The sequence below is a fragment of the Macaca nemestrina genome, chromosome 9 (assembly GCF_043159975.1).
Source record: "Macaca nemestrina isolate mMacNem1 chromosome 9, mMacNem.hap1, whole genome shotgun sequence".
Classification (NCBI taxonomy): Eukaryota; Metazoa; Chordata; class Mammalia; order Primates; family Cercopithecidae; genus Macaca; species Macaca nemestrina.
Genome location: NC_092133.1, coordinates 87,284,281 through 87,309,369, shown reverse-complemented (window position 1 = coordinate 87,309,369; position 25,089 = coordinate 87,284,281). Strand labels below are relative to the sequence as shown.

Genomic DNA, 25,089 nt, shown 5'->3' with positions numbered 1-25,089 from the left:
TCTGTGGAATTTCCTATTAAGATCTGTAAATACAAAGAGTTTTTCTTTTCTTTCTTTTTTTTTTTTTTTTTTGAGATGGAGTCTCTCTCTGTTACCCAGGTTGGAGTGCAGTGGCACGATCTTGGCTCACTACAACCTCCACCTCCTGGGTTCAGGTGATTCTTGTGCCTCAGCCTCCCGCGTAGCTGGGATTATAGGCATGCGCCACCATGCCCAGCTAGTTTTTATATTTTTAGTGGAGACAGGGTATCGCCATGTTGGCCAGGCTGGTGTTGAACTGCTGACCTCAGGTGATACACCTGCCTCAGCCTCCCACAGTGTTGGGATTACAGGCGTGAGCCACCACGCCGAGCCACAAACAGTTTTTCGAATACAGTACAGTATAGTGAGTAAAAGCACTAGCTTATGCAACAGGTTGGTTTTGTGTGCTGCAGCTAACCTCAAAGTTGTAAGGATTAAATTAGATAATAAAGTGCTTTTAGTAACTTGCCTGGCACAGTTCGTTGATTCAGACATTGAGAAAAAAATTTTTAAATTATGCATAGTAGTGTGTACCTTTGGAAAAATTAGAACTTAACAGATAAGGCTAAGTTTGAGCCTTCTAGTCCTTTCCTTCGCTGCATACTCTTCAGAGGTAACTGGGATCGTGCTCTGGGAGCATATCTTTCCAAGTCCGTTTCTTTGCTTTCATAAATACATCTGTTTCCATAGAAATGCTGTCGTGTTTGCAGAGGGGGCGTGGTATCATCCTGGATTTGTTATTCTGCTAATTGTTACAGCTTTTACCTTTTAACTATTATTCAGTATTCTTACTAAGGTAAGACTATGCTGATTTTGTTTATATTTCTCTAGTAAAAGGCTGTGCGCGGTGGCTCATGCCTGTAATCCCAGTGTTTTGGGAAGCCAAGGCGGTCAGATCACCTGAGGTCAGGAGTTTGAGACCAGCCTGGCTAACATGGTGAAACCCTCTCTCTACAAAAATACAAAAATTAGCCAGGCGTGGTGGCAGGCACCTGTAAGCCCAGCTACTCAGAGGGCTGAGGCAGGAGAATGGCTTGAACCTAGGAGGCAGAGGTTGCAGTGAGTCGAGATCACGCTGATGCACTCCAGACGGGGTGACAGAGCAAGACTCCATCTCAAAAATGTGTGTGTGTATATATATGTGTGTGTGTGTGTATATATATATATATATATTTTTTTTAAATTTAGATTCGAAGTAAATCTTGTGTATTATTTGTTCCAGCACATCTTTTGCTTCATGACTTGCTGCATCATGATTATGATTATTATTTTTAAAAGCTGTTACCTTTTTGAAGGAGGAGCCTAAAGGCTGACAGTATCTCTTTAGTTTAATAACTAGTAGTTCTAATTTGGTATTTTATACTCTTAGCACACCACACAAATGAGTGATGAGGAAGAGGATGATGATGGCTGTGACCTTTTCGTTGACTCCGAGAAGGAGGAGGAAGATATTGAGGACATTGAAGAAAATACTAGACCTGTAAGGAAGACTGGAGTTGCTATCCCTTGGCAGGGTTTTAGAACCAATGACTTGTTTCTTTTATTGTCACTTACTTTGTACCTCTCTCATTTTTGCATATTTGTCATTTCATTTCCACTTTGGAAAATAATGGCAACCTTCTCAAATTGCCTCACAAGTACCACTTTCTTGTCCAGATATTATGGTTTTATGAGTCAGATCATTCAGATTATGTCTGGTTCCAGAGTTTGAAGACTGTAGTGGTCCTGTCTCTCTGCCCCTGCACTTTTTTCTTACTTTCTTATTTGGATTTTTAAGTATTAAAGTGAAGTATTAAAAAAATAAGGAAATAAAGAGCATCTCCCTTTGAAGGAACATTTTATGAGTCCTGTTCCTTGGGTGAGCTGTGTAGGGTATATATGTTTAAATTCATTTAATTAAACTGTTTTCTCCTCAGTTCAATTTCTTTGCTCTTGTATACACAATGTTGTTAGATGTCCAAACTTGAAGTGTACTAGTTTGTTACAAAAAAGCAATTCTTTTGATTTCTCCTGCTGTAGAAAAGAAGCAGACCTACATCGTTTGCTGATGAGCTGGCTGCCCGCATCAAGGGGGATGCCGTGGGCCGAGTGGATGAGGAGCCTACAAGTGAGCCCCAGGCGCACTGACGGGGAGTCGGGGAGGGGTAGTGCAGGGCCCTCTGCTGGCTTCATCAAAGGCGGATTTCCCTTTTTATTAGTAATCACTATGGCAGAAGAGGCTTAAATTGTAGCGCTTATTCCTTTTTTGGTTAATGGACTCCTTTTGATAACTAAACACTGTGGACCCACAAGAAAAACGTACATGTACACATGTAGATAACACTTTACATATAATTTCAGGGGATTAATGGAAACCAGAGAACCATGGGTAACAACTTAAGAATTCCTGTCTGAATATTTACTCCTATATTTTGAACAAATAAGAACGTGCTACCTAGCATATTCTAGTTATATAACAGAGTAGAAAGATAACATAGTAATGCCTTCAACAAATACAATCCGGTTATGCACATGAGCCTGGTATGAAAGCAGAAGCCTTCTGCCGTACAGAGAGACTCTTGAGTGCCCACTGTGGGCAGGGCAGGGGGTTCAGTGCTCTAGTGGAGCTGAGATGAAAGGCAGATGTCTTGCTCTTAGCTGTGAGTTATGAGGATGACAGATGTGGAAAGAACCAGGATGTGTATACTGAGGGAGGACTTAGTACTATTAAAACTGTGAACTATTCTTCAAGCCTCATCCTCAGGAGAAGCAAAACCTCGGAAGACACTCAAAGAGAAGAAGGAAAGAAGAACTCCTTCAGACGGTGGGCCTTTTCCCTCAATTTTGTTATTTTAGGAGCCCTTTGACTCAAGATTGTTGCTTACATAAATCATAAAGTACTGCTTTACATGCTGTTTTCCCTCTGACAAGTGGGTCTGTCTCCATTTACTTTGCTAAAGCCCCTGGGCTGGGCGCAGTGGCTCACGCCTGTAATCCCAGTGCTTTGAGAGGCCGAGGCGGCCGGATCACGAGGTCAGGAGTTTAAGACCAGCCTGACCAACATAGTGAAACCCCGTTTCTACTAAAAATACAAAAAATTAGCTTGGCATGGTGGCAGGTGCCTGTAGTCCCAGCTACTTGGGAGTCTGAGGCAGGAGAATCGCTTGAACCTCGGAGGCAGAGGTTGCAGTGAGCCTTGATCACGCCACTGCATTCCAGCCTGGGTGACAGTGCGAGACTCGGTCTCAAAAACAAACAAAAGCCTCGGAAGGCATGTTTTGGAGTGCTGGGAGGAGATGTGGGTGTGGGGTAAAAATTCCTGTAGAGATTTGATTTATTAGATTTTACAGCAATCATTTCTTGTCTTTCTAGAATTCTTTAGAAGTATAGAAACTTAGGGATCTCTAGCTTTTGTTTTCAATAAAGGGTACACCAGGCCTTTTCCTATTGAACAGCCATGTCCATTACATTTCACTTGTCCCTGTGTCAGTCTGCAGATCCCTTTGTTTAGTCTGCCCTTCCTTCCCCCAGATTTGTGGGGAAATGGGTCTTGAATGTGACATCTGACCTGAATGCTTGCTTCAGGGTAAATCTAGATCCAGGGTGCTGACCTAGAGAATGAATGCTGTCTGCTGCAGACATTGACAGACTTGAGAGTGGAGGCCCAGAGAACCTTTTGAGTGTGTCAGTGGACTGTGCCAGGGGTTTAGTGTGAAATTCATCAGACTGCCTCACGCTTTGTTAAATAGGGTCAGATAAACTCCATGCTAGTTTGGAGACGTTGCAGATGCCAACCTGGGAATTTGAGTTCTAGACCCATCTTTAATGCTCTCTGCAAAACACTGCTTTCTGTTTGCTAGATGAAGAGGATAACTTATTCGCACCCCCCAAGCTGACCGACGAGGACTTCTCGCCATTTGGCTCTCGAGGCGGCCTGTTCAGTGGGGGCAAGGGGCTCTTTGATGATGAGGACGAGGAGGTGAGTCCATGGTACCCAGCAACACTCCCTGCAGCTAGCTGTGTCGGGGGTCCGCAGGGAAGAAATAGGCTTTGTTTGTTTACTGGGGGAAAAACAGCTCAGTTGGAAGTTGCTTCTGGTTTCATATTTTGGGACATTTTGAATTAAGAATCACTGAGTGAAAAATACCATATCCTTCTATCCTTTGTTAGGTGAGGAGAAGATGTGTACGTGTTAATGTGAATAATTTACTAGGTGATTGTTTCTTGCCTTATCTGTTGTCTTCCGTGTTTGTTTTTAATTCCTGGACAGGCCTAAATTATTTTAGGATCTGATTTTACCGTAGTTATCACTTTGCAACTGATTTTCTGACAGAGTAGTAAATATGTAGCTTTAAATCTTGTGGGTTACTTTTCCTTAGAAATCCTCAAATGCAGCTATGCTTTCTCCTGGTTTTTTTAATTCTTTGTCATATACCTTATTACCACCAGAGTGACCTCTTCATGGAAGCCCCCCAGGATCGGCCAGCTGGAGGCTCTGTTAAGGAGGGTAAGCTGGGGCTGGTCAGCTGCGTCTCGGTGTGCAGAGTTCCTTCTCACTAAGAGATGGAACCCCAGGGTTGTTCCCAAGCCTCGTTTCTGTGTTAAGCAGGAAGCTGTTGTTTTTACCTTGGTCCAATTGAAAGTAATTCATCTTCACTAATTGATGTCTTGGAAAAAACAGAGTACCATCTGTAAACCTGTATCACAGTCCTGCCTGTTTGTTAGGAGAGAACTCATAAAAAGTCAGACAAGAAAAGTACCCTAGAGCAGTGTTGAGGATGGTTTTCATTGAATGAAGTTTAATTTCAAGAAACATTTTTAACATTCTCTATAAAAGTTGGAGACCAGTAATTCCCCAACGCAGTGTGCATTAAAATCTTCTGTGCAGTTTTTTTTTTTTTTTTTTTTTGGTATTTTTAGTAGAGACAGGGTTTCACCATGTTGGACAGTTGGACAGGCGGGTCTTAAACTCCTGTCCTTAAGTTATCACCCACCTCGGCCTCGCAAAATGCTGGGGATACAGGCATGAGCCACTGCACCTGTCCCATTTGTGCAGTTTTTTAAAAACACAAATACAAATATATTTTTTAACATACAAATGTTACTCAATAGGTTTGTGGTAGTTCTCCGGACTTGGGAATTAGTGATTCTAAGTGCCGAGTCTTCCCAGCACCCACATCAGAGCTGGGCCTTGGAGGCCACTCCTTGTGCTTGCTGTGTGGGCTGCTAGCCTGGCTCTGCTCTGCTTTCTGCTGTCCGCGTTTTGGCATCAGTGACTTGCTTGGTTCCCCCCTTTGCTCTTACTGTCTATATTTTTTTACTGACGACTCACCTTTTTGCGGTTCTTTTTTACTTGTTCATTCTCATCCAACTGGAATGGGTAGAGATGGAACTCTTTGGGGGAGCCCTGGTCGTTCTGTCCCTGCCTCTGCCAGCTGTGTTCACCACCTCCCTTGGTGTCCCCCTGCTGACCCACTGCTGTGACTTGATCACAGTCAGCATGCTCTTCCTTTGGAGTCACAGCTCAGATTTTGTTAATCCCAAGAAAAATGTCCTGACATCGGTAGAGAGGAAAATACTAAAGAATTTTAAAATGGCTTGTTCAGGAAAAATTAGTTTCAAAAGGTCTGGTAGTAGCTGTGTGTTACACTGCACACGTTTCAGGAAGAAAATAGCAAGAAAAGTTATTTCCCTTGTGAAATGGTTATCACTTGCTTTCTCATTCTAGAGTCTTCCTCATCCAAACCTGGAAAGAAAATCCCAGCAGGAGCCGTTTCTGTATTTTTAGGTAACATAACCTAAGGTTTGTTTTCTAAAAACTGTACAAATACTGTTTTTTCATTTTCAAAATTATCTTCTAAAGCCTGGCTGGGGACGAGAAAGCACCTGGGAGCTTCAAAGGGCTTTGAGCAGCTTATAGAAAGAGCTCATTTACTGATGTTAGCTCTTATTCTCCTAGTGCTCAGTGGCCTTGGACTTTTTTGTGTATGAATGACCTGGTGATTCTCCATGGTGAGATGTTCTGTAGCAGTAATGGATAGAGGCTATCTGGCCCCGTTAACGCACTTTGTGGATTAACTGAAATGAGAAGTTCTTGGTGGGTGATAATTATTTTCTGTAAATCCAGCAGGCGCACACTGGCTCACAGCTGTGGCTGTCTTGTCCCTCCGCCCACAGGAGACACGGATGTGTTTGGTGCTGCCTCCGTTCCATCACTGAAGGAGCCCGAGAAGCCTGAGCAGCCCACTCCAAGGAAAAGCGCCTACGTTCCCCCTCCCACTGGCCTCTTTGATGATGATGATGATGACGACGACTTTTTCTCGGCACCCCGCAGCAAACCTTCCAAAACAGGTACCTGCTCCCGCCTCTGTTTCTGGGACTTCAGCCAGAAAAAGAATGTTGCCTAAAAAGGACTTAAGCTCCCCTAGTTTTGTATCTCTTATAGTACCAGAATCCCTTCTCCAGCATTCCTGTCATTGAGCTGTTGTGTCTGTACTTACATAGGTGTGGTGCCTGGGAGGTCTGTTTTGTAAACCAATCTTTTCTGCTCTGTAAGCTGATTACTATGATTATTTTCCTTATAGAGAGTGGAAATCCTTTTCCCTATAATTTTTGCTTGCAATTTCCAGTTCTGACCTTTTGTATTGTAAAGTTTTAATCATACTTTCTTCCAGCCGACCTTAGTTAATTACATGAGCTACATGTTGCATGCTGGCCGTTTAGTTCCCAGCTTCTCTTCTCTCTGCCAAAACGCTCGGGTGGCCTTGGTCTTTCCTCAGATGATGGGGTTTTCATCCCCTTGGCCACTTTGGCCTTCTCCTTCCTTTTCCTCTTAAATGTAAGTCTTGTGTTCCTGAAGTCATTCCTGTAAATCATTTGTTTTTAAATGTGCAGATGAATCTCCCAGAGGCTTTTGTCAAAATGAAGATTCTGATTCAGTAGGTCCAGGGTGGGGCCTGAGAATTTACATTTCCAGCAAGCTTCATGGTCTGTAGATCACACTTGGAATAGCAAGACAGATTCGTTGACTGCTTTTCTGGGAAAGAAAGGTAGCTCCCTGCGGTGCACATGAATTTCAGCAAGTTGAAAAAATAAAAAAGGATGGCATAGGAATAGATGGAACTGAATATATTTAGAAGCAGACTGTCTGGACTCACTCTCCTTTTCAAACGTTAGATGTAGAAAGTAAGGATGGAAGCCGAAGTGTGAGGGAAAACGATAGCCTAGTTAATCTAGAAAGAGTACAAATGGATACAGAATGCACGCAGGTCTCAGTGAAGTTGACAGTGAGTGAAGTTAGTAGTGCTTTTTGTAGCTCCCCAGGGCTCTCACTTAGTGGATATCTTTGAGAACTGATTTAGAATCACTAGTAAATTGGTGCTGCTTTCTTTGACAACTGCTATTCTCTTCGGACATTCATGAGTCAGTGACCTCATTTCAGCAACACATGCCCCATTTGGTACAGCGGTGCTTATGGTGGTGAAAATAGTCATCAGTAGGGTAAGCTATGGCCCTTCTATTCAGTGGAATATAGTACAACTGTTGAAAGGGTCTACGCTTGTTGACTTGGGAAGATTTTATAGGTACATTAAATGGAAAACACATAAATAACTAAAGTTAATTCATTAGTACATTCTTTGGGGGAATTAGAAGCATGTATGCTGAGCTGTTCCCAAAGTCCATCTTGTTTAAGTAGACCGGTGGGATTATGAGGGGATTTCAGTATTTGCTTTTATCTGCTTTTGTACAGTTTGATTTTTTTAAAGCAGGAGCCAAGCCCTCATTTCTCAGATTCCTTAGATGAGTAACTTGGTGGCCCTCTTAAATGATCTTTCTTCCTCTAGGTCTCTCTTCACCATGTAAGCCAGTCCAAGCTACTCTAAGCACAGGTCATGTCTGCTTGGATAAGCATGTCACCCACGTGGTTAAACTATCTGTTCTGTTTTTCAACTGAGCTGTTACTATGCTCTTTGAAAAATTCCAAGGGAAGAGTATAGTTTCACTTACTATTTCTGTATAACTAATCAAGAAACAACATAACTTTTTATATTTATTCTTCGGGAGAGAAGAATTTTTTAATCTATGAATTTTATGATAGGATGTTTGATATTAGTGTAATTTTATGCCTTGGTATTTTTAAAGGCAAAGTCCAATCCACTGCCAATATCTTTGGTGACGAAGAAGGAGATCTGTTCAAAGAAAAAGCCCAAGCATTGCCAGAAGCCACTGTGAGTCAGACAGATGAAAATAAAGCAAGAGCAGGAAAAAAGGTGAGCGGGAGGGAAGAGTTAACGCAGGAGCATTGATCTGTGGCGTTTTAATAATTCATCCGGAACCCAAAGGGAAGTATTGTTCCCTTTCACGTTCATATTGAAGAACTTCAAACAGAAAGTGGAAAGAATATTGCAGTGAACACCCAAATAACTACCACCCAAACTGATCAGTTCTTAGGGTTTTGGCAAATATTTTCCGGATGTAAACCTTGTTACATATCTATTTTTTTCCTGAACTATTTGCATGCAAGTTGTTTGAACTGTTTGCTGCATGGAACTGTTTGTGTGTAGTCATTGTGACATTCTACCCCTAAATATTTCATTAAGCCTCTCTTGAAAAGACTTCCATATAACCACAGTGCCATGATCAACAGCTGTGAGATTAACAGTAATTCTATAGTAGAATCTAATATCTAGTCTGTATTAGAATTGCTCCAGTTTGCCCCAAAATGTCTTTGTAAAATCACCCCAACAAATAGAATACAGATTTAAAATTATCTCGCCTATAGTTTATATTGTAATTTCCTCTCTTGTTCCCAAAATGCCGTTTATAGCAGCAGTCCCCAACCTTTTTGGCATTAGGGACGTAAGGAGAGTGCAACTTGCAACCTAGATCCCTCGCAGGCAGGGTTCCCAATAGGGTTTGCCCTCCTGTGAGAATCTGATGCTGCTGCTGATCTGACAGGGGGAGGAGCTTAGGCAGTAATGCTTGCTGCTCACCTCACCTCCTACTGTGTGGCCCGGCTCCTAACAGGCCATGGACTGGTCTGCAGCCCAGGGTTGGGGACTCCTGCTTTATACTTCTTTGGTGTGTTTTGATTTTTTTTTTTTTTTTTTTTTTTTTTTTTAAAGAAACCCAGGATTCAGGCAGTGTGTCTGCATTGCGTTTGGTTGTCCTGTCTCTTTGGTCTCCTTAATCTAGAGCAACACCTCCCACATCTTTTTTTTTTTTTTTTTTTTAATGTCCAGCCACTTGTCTTGTAGAATGTGTCTTGTGAATTTGCTTGATTATTTTCCTCTGAGTAGATTCAGGGTTAGCAGTTTTGGCAAGAGTACAAGCAGACAGGGTTGCGCACTTCCCATTGGATCATCTCCCAGGACACATCAGGTCCACTGTCTGCTTCATTCAGACATGTTTGTCACTTGGTTGTTAGGGTGCCCACCACACTGCTTCACTGGAAAGGATCCTGTTCTCTTTTGCCATTGATAAGTTGATCTCTAAAGTGATAGTTGAACACAGTGTGAATATCTGTTATCTCCCAGCCTTTCACTCAGTGCTTTAAAAATCCATTGATGATCTTTTCCTGAATCGGTTAACCTGTTAGGGAGCATAAACCACCGCTTTTTTAATTCTATATTTCTTATGGGTTGACATTCTTCTGAATAAAGAGTTTCCTCTTCCTCTCCTTCCCCGACTTTTAGTATTTCTTTGGGATCATGGATTCATTCTTCAATGTAAATGATAATCCATTACTATCATTCTTCTTCTTCTTCCTTTTTTTTTTCTTTTTTGAGACAGGCTCTTGCTCTGTTGTCCAGGCTAGAGTGCAGTGGTGCAATCACAGCTCACTGCAACCTCAGCCTCCTAGATTCAAGTGATTCTCTCCAGCCTCAGCCTACCAAGTAGCTCGGCCTGCATGCACACGCCACCATGCCCGGCTAATTTTTGTATTTTTTGTAGAGACTGGGTTTGACCATGTTGGCTGGACCATCATTCTTTTGATGCTCAGATTGACCTGAGTTTGGCCAGTGCTTGTGTCCCCAGCAGTCTTTAAGCCCTTCTGACTGCTTGATATTTCACTGCTGTCCCACACAGCTGATCCCTCCTCTTTCTACAGTTTGTCTTATCATGTCATGTCCTGGCTGCGAAACCCTGACTTTCTCCTGCCCACCACCTAAGGCCCAGCATTCAGAACCTGGCAGGCCCATCAGGCAGCCTGCCTTTCCATGCCGTCTCTCACTGCATATGTCCCATCCGTGCACCCATTACCCGGGCAGTGTGTCCTGCCCCCCGATATACCAGATGTGTCCTCTGTTTGTCTTACTGTTCTCTTAACAGAGCCCTCGGCTTGGTGCCTATCATAGCAGAGACTCCTTGCATTTTCTAAATGGTTGATTGAGTAAACCCTCTTTTCTGGGTATCTTATTTGTTAATGCTTAATTTTTCTTTTTCTTTTTCTCCCCCCCAACAAAGGTTACCTTACCTTCCAGCAAAAATCTCAAGCCCTCGTCAGAAACAAAGACTCAAAAAAGCTTATTTTCAGATGAGGAGGACTCTGAGGTATGGTATTCTTTTCCTTAGTTGTTGGTAGTGGTCTATGAATATGACATAGAAACTATTTCTGAATCAGGTTTTTCTCAGTGGAGTTGTAAGACTTTTTGTTAAGTACTCCAGTTCTTTAAAAATTGTCTCTAGAGGCCAGGAGCTGTGGTTCATGCCTGTAATCCTAGCACTTTGGGAGGCCAAGGCAGGCGGACACCTGAGGTTAGGAATTTAACACCAGGTTGGCCAACGTGATGAAACCCTGTCTCTGTTAAAAATACAAAAATTAGCCAGACATGGTGGTGCGAGCCTGTAATCCCAGTTGCTCAGGAGGCTGAGATAGGAGATTCACTTGAACCCGGGAGGCAGAAATTGCAATAAACCGACATCACACCATTGCACTCTAGCCTAGGCGACAGAGCGAGACTTCGTCTCAAAATAAATAAATGAAAAAAAATAATCTCTTGAGAGCTTAAGGTCTTTAGAAAGCAATATGTTTACAATACTTTTCACTTTTGGGTTGGACTGTATTTACATTTCCTGTGATGAAAATACTCTCTCTTTAGGATGCTCAGCTTTTAGACTATGAATGGGCTCATGATGTGATGAGGAGCTTGCACCAGAGTGGAGGTCACCGTGCTCCTTCCTTTATTCACATTCTCACTAACTGGACCATGGCTTAGTGCTGTAGCGGAAGGATTCTGGCATAGCCATCTGTCTTGTCGAGACTGAGACCGCTAACAGACTGTGGGACCTGGTTCACAGGTTGCTTCAGTCCCTCCAGGCACCTTAGAACCACCTCTTAGAATTTCACTGCATTTCCTGAGTCTCTCAGGCCTAGGTCATCTTAGATCTAATTTTAAGTTAGCCTTGTAGGAGATCAGAGACCTGTATGAGAATGTAATGGGAAGTAATAAGCCCCTTTTACAGAAAAATATGTGGACATGGCAGAAACACGTATTTCAAGAAATTGTGGGCTCTAGGTTAGGCTCTCACGGTTGGACTTTGCACTCACAGCAAGGATGAACGTGGAACCCTTTGGAAGTAGAGTGATTGTCCTTGATGTAAAGAATACCTTTGAGGCTGTTGTTTCACTGAAGGCTAGTGTACAAAGCATGGGAATTAACCAGAGTCCAGTTAAGTCACAACCCTGAGCCCTGAGAAACAGCATGATGGGGCCTCCACCATCTTATGCTCATGGATCCCGTGTATCACCCACACCTGCACCTCGGGGTCTTTGCACCTGCCCCTGCCACTCTGAGGAAGGCTGTTCCCAGAATCCAGCTTGCTTCCTCACTCTTTCTCTGTGAGGCCTCCCTGACGAAGTACACACAACTGGAAGCCTGCTAGCACTTACCACCCTGTACTCCTGGTCCCCTTTCCTATTTTACTGTTTACCACAGCACGTGTTGCCAGGGACAATGTATATTTACTTATTCATTGTCTGTGCTTCCCACTAAAGTAAGTGCTATGAGGGCAGGACTTTTTATTTCCTGTTTGTATCCTTAACAGCCTGTCCTTAATACCAGTGCTTGGCATGTGATAAGCCATCCAGTAATTGTCGACTAGACAAGAAAACCATATGTGAGCAATTGCAGTGACTTACGAAGTGTTCTGGTTATTTGTTGCTGTGAAACAACTTAACTCCAAAACTTAGTGGTTTACAACACCAGTGGTTTTGTTGTCTCACAATTCGAGAGGTTGACTGGGCTTAACTAGGCCATTGTCACTGAGGGTCTCTTGTGTCTGAAGGTGGCTGGGCTGAGGATCAGCTCACTCCTATGTCTGGTACCTGGGCACTGGGGCCCCTGGGACATCTCTCATTAGCTCTTTGTGGCTATCAGCATGTAGTCAGGGAAGCCGGGCCTCATCCATGCTGGCTCAGGGCTGTAGGGGAGATTCGTCAGAGAGAGCCAAATGGAGGCCATGTCGCCTTCTGTGTTCCAGCCTTGGAAGTCAATGGTGTTCCTTTTGCTTTATTTGTTGATCAAGATGGTCACAATGGCCCATCCAGGTTCATGGGGAGGGGCCGTAGGCTCCCCTTCTTGATGGTGGGAGTGTAAATGAACTCTCAGACTTGTGTGAAAACCCTCCCAAAGGCTTTGCCCCTTGTGTGTCATCGTAGAGTGAATGTTTTTATTGGATATTGTTGGGATTCTGAGGCAAGAAGTAAAACTAAGGCAGTCTAAGAGTTAAAGCTTTGGACCCGAAGGAATGAGTCCCGATTCCTTTCTCTGTATCTCAAGTGTGAGGCTGACGCTTTCCCTGTGAAGTCATTCTGGGGGAACATATTTGAGGTAATGGAAGTGTGTTTTTTTGCAGTACCAAGAAAGGTATTAGTTAAGGGTCCAAAACTGTGATGTTGACATTTGTTTTTGTTGTTTGCTTTGGTTTACTTTCATTTTCTTAGAGCAGCAGAACCCTTTCTCTTGCCATTGTGGAACATGCAGGAGGGGCACGGGATGCCTGGAATTCCCCTTGTGACCTCTTCAATCTAAGTAAACCCATGGGACTCCAGAGAGCATAAGGGAAAACCACTGTATGGAGGAGATCTCACTTAGTGAACTCATTAGGTCTATATTTGAGGAGTAGACATCGACTGCATAATTTTTTTTAAAAAAACTGTCCAAATAGGTCTTAGAAAATATGTTCTTGGCCTATTTAATTGTTTGGCTCTTGTGTATTGAAGTTTCTCTTCCCAGGGGAATAGATGTCCCATTTTATGTTTCTACTTCATGTAGCTCAATTTGCAGGTCTTTCTTTGCCGGATAAGCTGATGTTTTATAGCATTTTGACCATTTCTTTATTTTTATATTTTTTACTTTTTTTGAGATGAAATTTTACTCTTTTTGCCCAGGCTGGAGTGCAGTGGTGCGATCTCGGCTCACTGCAACCTCCATCTTCCAGGTTCAAACAATTATCCTGCCTCAGCCTCCCGAGTAGCTGAGATTACAGGCACCCACCACCTCACCTGGCTAATTTTGTATTTTTGGTATAGATGGGATTTCGTCATGTTACCCAGGCTGGTCTCGAACTCCTGACCTGAGGTGATCCACCTGCCCCAGCCTCCCAAAATGCTGGGATTATAGGCATGAGCCACAGTGCCAGGCTGAAAGTTTCTTTAGAATCTAGCAGGTCTTATCCTGGTTTGCAACATCATATACCTGTAGTTAAGCTAAGTAGACTACCAAACATTTAAAAATATAAATTTAGTTTGTATTTATTTAAAAGAATAAGTCGGCCGGGCGTGGTCACTCACGCCTGTAATCCCAGCACTTTGGGAGGCCGAGGTGGGTGGTTCACAAGGTCGGGAGATCTAGACCATCCTGGCTAACACGGTGAAACCTGTTCTCTACTAAAAATACAAAAAAATTAGCTGGGCGTGGTGGCAGGTGCCTGTAGTCGCAGCTACTCAGGAGGCTGAGGCAGGAGAATGGCGTGAACCCGGGAGGCGGAGCTTGCAGTGAGCCGATATCACGCCATTGCACCCCAGCCTGGGTGACTGAGCGAGACTCCATCTCAAAAAAAAAAAAAAAGAAAAAGAAATAAGTCATAATCTTAGGAGAGAAGGGTGTTACTAAATAAAATAGTTGTAGCTCCATTAATCGGGGAATCTAGCCCCTGTTTCTTTGTTGACCCTGTCTAATCTCTGATTCTTTAGACTGCAATGGGAAGCCATTCTTATTTATTTATTTTTTTAGCATGGTGTAGGAAATTGATTTGAAAACTTCTTCCTGCCTTCTGTCACTCGGGTGGGAATACAGAAGCCTCTTTGCTCTGCAAGGCCATCAGATCCTGTGGCTTTCCTCCTCCTTACCACCATTGCCCACACCCTGCACAGACCCTGAGGCCTATCCCTTTCAGGACTCTGTCTGAGCCACCTTCCCTCTAAGGAAAGAAGCCTAGATACATGGCAGCCGTCATGTCTGAGTCACTTGTGTTTTATACTCACCTGATATTTTTAAAACTGATATTCCTGTTAACAGCAACTTTAATTTCAATCCAACAGGATTTGTTTTCTTCTCAAAGTGCGAGTAAGTTAAAAGGTGCGTCTCAGCTCCCTAGCAAGCTCCCCACGTCGGTTTCCCTGTTCGATGATGAAGACGAAGAGGTAAACATTGTTATTGCAACACTAGATAATTTAGATTAGGAGAAAACGGTTGTTGATTAACTTTCTACCCAGAGGCTCATATACTAGCAAAAGGTGGTAGAGAAGCGGTCAGGCTACCTGAAGTCTATATAATAAAAATATTTCTGTTTTTATTTCAGTGACTTCTTCCTTATATTTTCCTAGCTGTGCAATGGAGAAGACATTAGATTCTTGACGCAGTTCTTTTTCTTTTTTTCTTTCTTTTTTTTTTTTTTTTTTTGAGATGGAGTCTTTCTCTGTCACCCAGGCTGTAGTGCAGTGGTGCAATCTCGGTTCACTGCAGCTGGATTCAAGTGATTCTCCTACCTCAGCCTCCTGAGTAACTGGGACTACAGGCGCGCACCACCACACCCAGCTAATTTTTGTATTGTTAGTAAGACAGGGTTTCACCATGTTGACCAGGCTAGTGTTGAACTCCTGATCTCAGGTGATCCCCCTGCCTCGGCCTCCCTAAGGGCTAGGATTATAGGTATGAGCCATCGTGCCCGGCCTCTTGACATAGTTCTTATGGAGTGAAATCTACAAGTTTTATTTTTTTAAATCTGCCTTGGAGAAATACAGTTGACCCTTTAACAGTGTGGAGGTTGTTTTGACTTCCATATTGCAGTGGAAAATCCATATATAATTTCTTACTTCCCAAAAACTTATCTACTAATAGCTTACTGTTAACCAGAAGCCTCACGGGTATCATAAACAGTTGATTAACATATAAATAATATACTATCTATTTATATATTTTTGTATTCCTGACATATCTAGCATTTCCTTATTTTTTTTTTTCTTTTGATATTTCTGGGCTGCATGGTTTGTCTGCAAGATTTTTCAAATTATTGCAAATGTCCAAAAAAAATTTCAACATATTACTGATAAAACATTTGTGTAGAAGTGGACGTGTGCAGCTCAAACCTGTGTCATTCAGGGTCAGCTGTACTTTAGTCTAGAGGATGGATCAATGTTATACCCAGTGACCTACAAGAATGTCTTGGATCAAGTGGAGATACAAAGGAGATGGCAGCCATGTCCTGACCATGGCCTTTCTTTCCCATCCTGGATGGAGAGAGCACATTGGGGAAGAGAAATAAGAGAGAAGACAACCCAAACCTTAACTCTGATGCAGTACTGGGCAGTGATGAGCTCATAGGCTTTGCCATCAGACCCCTGGGTTCATATCCCAGCTCCACTACTGGCAAACCAGGGACCTGGAGCAAGTAACTTAACCTTCCTTAAGCTCACGTGGTTTAACAGTAAGTAGGGTCATTGTGGCAGCTGTAACTACTAGTGTGACACTCTTGCAGAGTGCCGGCACATAGTAAGTGCATAGTGAATGTGAGCTTTGTCATTAGTATCCCCGGTGGACACCAGCTCATTACTCTCCTGGCCTGTCCTGTATTACCGCACTCTCCTTAAAGGAGACTTCATCCAGGAAGACACTCCCTTCATCCATCTTCACATTCCAGGGCTGTTCACCTGCTGTTAAGAGTTTGTCCATTCTCAGACTCAGGCCCTCTGATGCTTTTGTTCCCCTTACCTGAATAAAAGCACCTTAGTAAATACAACTTTTGGGGAGTGCTTGACCACAGAAGAATTTACAAATGCCCTTAAACCTAGTACACCAGCAATTTTATTTAGTAAACTATTTCTTCACTTTGTATAAGCTCTTTGAAACTAATGAGAAACACAAGGCATGCCTTCCCTCCATCCCAGGTGTATGTCTTTCTTACCTGTAAAGGAGTGGAGACAGACCCCTAGTTCTCTCCTTTGAGCCATTGTTCTGGTTTCTCGTTTGTGGAGAGGACAGTGTGAGTTTCTGGCTGCTGCAGGGGCTCCCATGCCCGTTGCAGGTTGTAACCCCCTGAAATGAGCAGAGAGGCACTTGCCCACAGGGCGACTGGATGGGGCTCAGTTTCTCCTTGTACTCCGTGATCTCATTCACATGTTGTCCTCTTGCTTCTTCCCAGCTGTTCTGCCTTCGAGTTCTATGGTAATCTCTTTCCCTTCTATGGGTGCAGTGGGAAAAGGCTGTAGTTAGGGATTTACTAGCATTTTGTGGGTTTTCCCCGCCAGAGGTGTTATTTGTATACCTGACTGGAGACTTACTTCCTAACAGTTTGATGTAGGAAGACATCCTGTGTTTTCTGTTTATAAAGTTGTCTTACCTTTCTGCCATTTGCTTTTCTAGGATAATCTTTTTGGGGGTACAGCTGCTAAGCAGCAGACATTGTCTCTACAAGCTCAGAGACAAGAGAAAGCAAAACCCTCCGAGCTCTCCAAAAAGAAAGCATCTGCCCTGTTGTTCAGCAGCGATGAGGAGGTGAGCCGAGGTTTCTCCTAAAGAAGAGGGGAGTGTTTGATGGGATTTAAGAGTTAAAGCCATCCCAAGTATCTTCTTTTTCTACCTGTTTTATATCTAGTGACATTCAGTCACCAAAGGCGATGTTCACAAGATTGTCTTTTCTGAAGGAAGACATTTAATGTAATATATAATTTAAAGATGAATCTCTTCAGAATGGTTCGGAATAAGTATGAGTCCCGCACGATAGTACATGCTCCTTCTAATGAGTTAGGCTGGCTACGGGAGAAATGATTTCTCACCCATCGCTAGGTTCATAGTCAAGTCCCCTATAACAAATGACAGATTAACCAGAGAAAAGTGTGCAAGTTTATTGAAGATAAGTTTTACCTGACACAGGAGCCTTCAGAAAAGAAGACTCAGAGCAACAGGAAATCCTGTGTCAATTGTATGCTGTCTGTTGAAGAAGCGGACAGTTTTGGAGAAGCACCATGAGATGAAAGGGGTGTGACCTGATGGGAATAAGCTGGGGGAGCTCAGCAAGGCCTGTGTGGTCAGATGATTCTCTGCATCTTTACAAATAAGGAGGCTCCTTTCCTCTTGGAATAGGGAGGACTGGAATGAAGGTCTTATGACCTACTCCCGAGAGGGTTGGAGGATTCTTCTATGGCCTGCTGCAGGGGAGAAGGGCCAGGGAAAGGTCAGAGAGACCTTTCTGCTTCTCAGATGCCAAGGTGTCATATTTTGACGTAGCATGTCCCGTATACCCCAGTGACCATATATAGTAGTATCTTGTTAAATGACTACTGTGTTTCATTAATTTAGAACTATAGCTGAACATGGTAGGAGTTACCTGTTGAGGTTAAACTCCTTTTTGAAGGAGTCTTACCAATATTTCTGTTTGTGATCTGGATAGATATTACCAAAGACAATAGTGAAAATGGTTTAGTTACTAACTCAATCAGATGTAGTACCAGGGAATCAGATTTAGCTGTGCAGAAAAAGACTTTAAAGATGATGATATTAAAAATCCTGAGTATTAAACATCTTCCTGTGTTATGATAATTCCTCTTTATTTTAACATTGTAGGCAAGTTAGGAGGGGGTGAATTGGATATATAAGTTCATGTTCTTATTGAAAGCAATTTTAAAATTCCAAAGCAGATTGCAAAAAAAATGTATTAAAAGCTTATGCAGCGGGGGGTGGTGGCTCATGCCTATAATCTCAGCACTTTGAGAGTCCAAGGCGGGCAGATCCCCTGAGGTCAGGAGTTTGAGACCAGCCTGAACAACATGGAAAAACCCTGTCTCTATTAAAAATACAAAAAAATTAGTGAGGTATGGTGGTGCATGCCTGTAATCCCAACTACTCGGGAGGCTGAGGCAGGAGAATCACTTAAACTCAGGAGACGGAGGTTGTCAGCTGAGGTCACGCCATTGCACCTCCAGCCTGAGCAACAAGTGAAACTGTCTCAAAAAGAAAAAAGCTCATGCAACACACATGTGAACAAGACACAACAAAAAATTGCTAGTAATCCTTTTACCACAAAAGTCTGAGTTTGGCCTTTAGAAAGCATGTAAGGAAATCCCACCCAGCTATGCTCACACCTCCACATCAAGGAACTCCCAAGCATATATAATTTGTGTTTTCTACTCAGATGTCTGAATTTATGATGGATTATCCAGTTTTTTCTTTTAAACATTGTCAGTGGTTGTTCCCTCTGTAGTAACAGCCGGACATCAGCGTAGTTGCCTCTGCTAGAGTATGAAAGTGGTTCAGGGAAAATAAAAACATTAGCTAAAGCTTGGAGCAAAAAGACATGCACAGGAAAGATAACCAAGGTTCTAGAACAGGGGCGTCCAGTCTTTTGGCTTCCCTGGGCCACACTGGAAGAAGAACTGTCTTGGGTCACACAGAAAATGCACTAACAAAGCTGATGAACTAAAAAAATAAAAAAAAAGTTCATGCATAAATCCCATAATATTTTAAGAAAGTTTACAGTTTTGTGGTGGGCCGCATTCAAAGCCATACTGGGCTGTGTGTGGCTCTTGGGCCATGGGTTGGACAAGTTTCTCCTAGAACAAAGACTCTCAACTTCGGCTGCTCACTGGGATCCATGGGGAACTTAAAAGAATGCTGACTTGACAGGCTGGGCACAGTGACTCACGCCTGTAATCCCAGCACTCTGGGAGGCCGAGGTGGGCGAATCACCTGAGGTTAGGAGTTTGAGACCAGCCTGGCCAACGTGGCAAAACTCCGTCTCTATAAAAAATACAAAAATTATCCAGGCATGATGATACATGCCTGTAGTCCTAGCAACTCGGGAGGCTGAGGCAGGAGAATCACTTGAACCCAGGAGGCAGAGGTTGCAGTGAGCCAAGATCACACCACTGCACGCCAGCCTGGGCCACAGAGCGAGACTCCATCTCAAAAAAGAAAAAAAAAAAAAAAGACCTAAGGAGTGCTGACAGCAGATCCCAGCTCCAGAGATTCTGAATTCATCAGTCTGGGGTACAGCCTCGTCATTGGAGTTTGGTGATGCTCTCCAGTGGATTCCAGTGTTTAGTCACTGCTAAACATTGACGAGCAATTCTCAAGCTGTAATGTTTAAGAAATCACGTGGATGCACGTTCTGATTCAGAAAGTAGGGGTGGGGCCTGAAATTCTGCATAATCTGCTGCTGGCTTGTGGCCTCCCCTTGGATTTGCAAGACTGTAGACTCCAGAGATCAGAGCACTTATGCAAGTGCTTGGGAGTTCTTTGATTTGAAGGGGTGTGAGCATAGCCTAGTGGAATTTCCTTAAATGCTTTCTGAAGGCCACATTCAGACTTGTGGTAAAAGGATTACTAGCAGTTTTTCTTTGTGTCTTCTTCACATGTGTGTTGCATGAATTTTGACACTTTTTTTTTTTGTAATCTGCTTTAGGATTTTTAAAATTCAAATATCATTCTCCTCTGGAGTTGGAAGTTCTTGAGTTCTTGGTATTTTTATATTCGGCTTCCTTCTTATAGCCTCTGTAATTAATGTTGATCCCCTGAAATAGACAAGTCATTTGTCGTAACACAGTGCAGAACAATAGTGGGAAGAGACATCATGGCAGGTGTTGGAGGAGGAAATCATGAGAAGCTCTGTGAGGTCAGAGAACCCAGCTGTCTAGATTTGAGTTCAAAGAAAAGTCTTAGGTATGAGCTTTCTTCAAGACTGATACACTGAGTTTAATGCTTAGTTTAAATACAACTCAGTTTAACAAATATAAGTTTTATTTTACTCCCCATGTTTTATAATCTAAATTGCCAATATACTTTTGTTTTTTTGAGTTGGAGTCTTGCTCTGTTGCTCAGGCTGGAGTGCAGTGGCATGATCTCGGCTCACTGCAAACTCCGTCTCCCGGGTTCACGCCATTCTCCTGCCTCAGGCTCCCGAGTAGCTGGGACTACAGGCGCCCTCCACCACGCCTGGCTAATTTTTTTGTATTTTTTGTAGAAATGGGGTTTCACCACGTTAGCCAGGATGGTCTTGATCTCCTGACCTCGTGATCCGCCCACCTCGGCCTCCCAAAGTGCTGGGATTACAAGCGTGAGCCACCACACCTGGCCTGGAGTTTTAATATATATTTTATGTTTTAAGGACCAGTGGAATATTCCTGCTTCACAGACCCACTCAGCATCTGACAGCAGGTCTAAAGGAGAACCCAGGGATTCTGGGACCCTCCAGGGCCAGGAGGCCAAGGCTGTGAAAAAGACAAGTCTCTTTGAGGAAGACGAAGAAGATGATCTGTTTGCCATTGCTAAGGACAGGTGAGATAGTCATCGTAAAGAATCCCTCACTCTGTGTCTGTGGTAACAAGAAGAGGAATTGGATGCACAAACTAGTTCCTTGGGTAATTGCTAATCACAGATCACATAGTCATTGCACCAATGAGAATGTCTTTGCTTTTCACTGGCACCATCTTTTCCCTCAGTACCCGGAAATGTTTGTCTTCGTGGATCCTTATCTGATTTCTTCCCCCATCTTTTTTTTTTTTTTTAACGTTAAAGTATTCTTTTTCTTTGTTTGTCAGGGATTTGAGTATAGTTTGGTATCTTTCGTTTGTGATTTTTCTCCAGGCTACTCTAAAATCTGTCAGGTTTGGTCAGGATTACTTAAAAGTTTGTTATTTGAGGCGCATTGCGGTGGCTCACGCCTGTAATCCCAGCACTTTGGGAGGCCGAGGCAGGTGGATCAGGAGGTCAGGAGTTCAAGACCAGCCTGGCCAATATGGTGAAACCTGGTCTTTACTGAAAAAATATAAAAATTAACCGGGCTTGGTGGCACGTGCCTGTAGTCCCACCTGCTCAGGAGGCTGACGCAGAAGAATTGCTTGAACTCGGGAGGCGGAGGTTGCAGTGAGCCAAGATTGCACCACTGCACTCCAGCCTGGGCAACAGAACGAGACTCCATCTCAAAAAAAAAAAAAAAGTTTGTTATTTGAATAGAAATCTGCTCAGCATTTAACACACCCTGTTAGGAGGAAGTTCCCTGCAGAGCTTTGCAGTATCCCATCAGGGGCTGATAATCCATAGCTGGCCACCTAGGTGCCTCTCCACGTTAATGCTGGAACTGAAGCTGGCAGAACATTCAGAGTGAGTGTGGGCTGTGAGTAACATGCTGCCAGATTAGTTTACAGTAATTACTTCCTGCAAATACTTTTTTTCCTTTTGAGAGCCTTACATGATTGCTTTGAAAGTCAACTGAATGTTATTAGCAGAAAGAAGTAACTGATTGGACATGTAAATCCTATGCTTTGGTGTGGTTGTCATTTGATAGATTCAGAAGTACCTCAGGTTTCTGTCTCCAAATACTGGGATCTTGTCAAACATTACCATTTCTGCATTAGGCCTCTGTAACTTGACACTCAGGTGCATCTTTGGCTTCTGATTTAGAATATAGGCTCTGGAAACTTGATATTAAATTCTGATTCTGCTGGTTCCTGTCTGAATCACCTTGGGCAAGTTACCTAACTTCCCTGTGCCTCAGTTTCCTCATTTGTTAAGCAAAAATTGAAATAGTACTTCTCTCATGGGTTTGTTGGGATGATGAGATGGAATTTAAATGTGAAATGGTTAGCACAATAGCTGGCACATTCTGAGCATTCAGGTGTTACCAGTTAGCACCGTGAGTGCAGGGAAATAGTACATTCCTTTATTTTTGTTGCTCTCTCCTGGGACATTCTTCTTTCTGTGTTGCCTGGCCACCTTCTCCAAACCTTAGTGTAAGTCTTGTTTCTTAAGAAGTCTTCCCAGCCGGGCACAGTGGCTCACGCCTGTAATCCCAGCACTTGAGGAGGCTGAGGTGGGCGGATCACAAGGTCAGGAGTTGAAGACCAGCCTGACCAACATGGTGAAATCCCATCTCTGCTAAAAATACAAAAATGAGCAGGGTGTGGTGGCACGCTCCTGTAATCCCAGCTACTTGGGAGACTGAGGCAGGAGAATCGCTTGAACCTGGAGGCAGAAGTTGCAGTGAGCTAAGATCTCGCCACTGCACTCCAGCCTGGGCAACAGAGGGAGACTCCATCTCAAAAAAAAAAAAAAAAAGATTGCCTTCACTGACTTTAAACAGATGAGAAAGAGAAGAAATAGGGAGTGGAGGGCGGACGTGGCTCCACCTTCATACCCCCACACCCTCAGCTGAGCATTTTCTACACTGTATCGAGGTTAGCTTGCTCCCGTGAGCACTCCCTACCCCTACCCCACACAAGGTCATAAATCTGGCAGTCTGAGTCCCATCTTGTTTGTGGGTCCTGGTTCCAGCCACACACCATACCTGGCTTTCAGGAATGCTTTCTCTGCTCCAGATATATCCTACCTCCTATTGTTCCTGAAGTTCTCTGTCAAGTTTTATGTATGGAAAATAATTCATACCTTCATCAGATCTCAAAAGAAGCTTTATACACACAAGAAGAAATTTGCTTGAGGATGTGGAGGAATTGGAACCCTCATACACTGCTGGTGGGAATGTAAAATGGTATAGTCACTTTGGAAAATGGTTTGACGTTGCCTCAAAATGTTAAACATAGGTCACCATATGACACAATAGTTTCATTGCTATGTATATACATAAGAGAAATGAAATCAGTTGTTCATGTAAAAACTTGTACATGAGTATTTATTGCAACCTTAGTCATAACAGCCAAAAGTGTAAACAACCCAAATGTCCATCAGCTGATGACTGGATAAAAAAATGTATAACCGTACAATGGACTATTCTTCAGCAATAAAAAAGAGTAAGGTAGTGATGCATCCTAGAACATGAATGAACCTAGAAAATTTTATGTTACTTGAAAGAAGCCAGTCACAGAAAACCACATATTGTATTGTTCCATTTATATGAAATGTATAAAATAGATAAACCATAGAGACAGAAAGTAGATCAGTGGTTGCCAGGGCCTGTGGGGCTGGGGGAATGGAGAGTGATTGCTCATAGGCATGGTGTTTCTTTTTGGGCTCACGATAATGTTGTGCACTTAGGTTGTAGTGATAGTTGCACAACTCGATGAGTATATTGAAAATACCACTGAAGTATGCACTTTTAAAGGGTGAATTTGGCCAGGTGCCATGGCTCATGCCTATAATCCTGACTGATTGGGAGGCCAAATGGAAGGATCTCTTGAGGCCAGGTGTTTGAGACCAGCCTAGGCAACACAGAGCAACCTCACCTCTCCAAAAAAGTAGAACAATTAGCCAGGCATGGTGATGTGTGCCTGTAGTTGTAGCTATTTGAGAGGCTAAGGCAGGAGGATCACTTGAGTTCAGGAATTTGAGGCTGCAGTGAGATATGATTGTGCCGCTGCTCTCCAACCTGAGCAATAGAGTAAGACCCTGTCTTAAAAAGTAAAATAAATATTAAAAATAAATAAAAGGTGAATTTTATGGTACATAAATTATGTCTCAATAACACTACTAAGAAAAAGAAATAGAAGCCAGGCCACAGGGTCATTTCCCAGTGCTGATTCTGGCCCTGTGATCTCTCTTGGCAACCGTCTTCCTGACAGTGCTGGAAATAGACATGTCCTCTCTGGTTCTTTTTGTGCTATAGGAAGTGGCAGAGAATGTTCTGCTTAGGAAGGCTCAGGCATCATGTGCCTTGCAGAGGTAACAGCTGGTGCACCTGCACTGGATAGTAAGAGGAGAGGGGCAACCTGAGACGTGAGGGACAGAGGCTGGTGATTTGCTGGAGACAGATTTCATCTATTTCAAAGGTCTTTCTTGTTTGCTTTCAACTGTGTAAGGTCAACTAATGGCTTTCGTGTTTGGGTGGTAGGTGGGTTCCTGTAGGTGCAGTCTAAAAGAAATATTGTTATGTTTGTTTTTTTCATCACACTTTTCCTTAATTTGACCTTTTGTTTGTTTGTGTAGCCAAAAGAAGACCCAGAGAGTGTCACTCCTCTTTGAAGACGATGTTGATAGTGGAGGCTCTCTGTTTGGCTCTCCTCCTACATCTGTTCCTCCTGCAACAACGGTATTCTTCATCTCTTTGTCCCAGGAAATGTCCTTGAGTTTATGCTGCATCAGTAGTGGTGCTTCCCCGAATCAGCTCTTCATGCCTAACCTTGGAGGCTGAGTCTTATGGAAGACCTTATTTGCCTAGTTTCAGAAAGAGATCTTCTGATTAATAGTATTCTACAGAAGAAGCACATGTGCAAAGCCATCATTCAGTGTCAGGTGTAGGAACAAGAAACTGGATCTTAGAAGAGTCTTGTCCCCATTGGCATGGAATTCTGCTAACATTAGACTAGGCTAGTTAAGGCAAAATCATTCTTTTTATGAGTGTGTGTCAAGTACTAACACTGGTTTATATTAGCTAATCAGTAAAAAGAAAGGAAATTCTCACATGTGCTACAAAATGCATGAACCTTGAGGCCATTATACTCCATCAGTGGAGAAATGGTCACACAGGTCCTAGTATAATTAGACTGTGGAATACTATATAGTGGTGAAAAAACCCAAGGTAGAGCTTATGGGATGAAAAACTACTGCAGGCCAGAAAAAAAAAAAAAAAAAGAGGAAGAAGAAGAAGATGCATAAACACGTATAACATGGTGTCATTTAAATTAAAAAAAAAAAAAAAAAA

The 25,089-nt window shown here is 43.0% G+C and overlaps 1 protein-coding gene across 3 annotated transcripts in view; it reads left to right on the top strand.

The window, feature by feature from the left end:
* LOC105486711 (WASH complex subunit 2A) overlaps positions 1-25,089 on the top strand; it is a 65,676-nt gene that overhangs the window by 21,656 nt on the left and 18,931 nt on the right. For all 3 annotated transcript variants that reach the window (XM_071070021.1, XM_071070020.1, XM_071070019.1), the window contains exons 9-21: positions 1,391-1,501; positions 2,041-2,128; positions 2,753-2,824; positions 3,861-3,979; positions 4,450-4,507; positions 5,729-5,788; positions 6,178-6,351; positions 8,143-8,270; positions 10,468-10,554; positions 14,546-14,647; positions 16,866-16,997; positions 20,605-20,774; positions 24,375-24,477. In XM_071070021.1, coding sequence (XP_070926122.1) covers positions 1,391-1,501; positions 2,041-2,128; positions 2,753-2,824; positions 3,861-3,979; positions 4,450-4,507; positions 5,729-5,788; positions 6,178-6,351; positions 8,143-8,270; positions 10,468-10,554; positions 14,546-14,647; positions 16,866-16,997; positions 20,605-20,774; positions 24,375-24,477 — 1,404 coding nt within the window. The remainder of the gene's footprint in view (positions 1-1,390; positions 1,502-2,040; positions 2,129-2,752; positions 2,825-3,860; positions 3,980-4,449; positions 4,508-5,728; positions 5,789-6,177; positions 6,352-8,142; positions 8,271-10,467; positions 10,555-14,545; positions 14,648-16,865; positions 16,998-20,604; positions 20,775-24,374; positions 24,478-25,089) is intronic.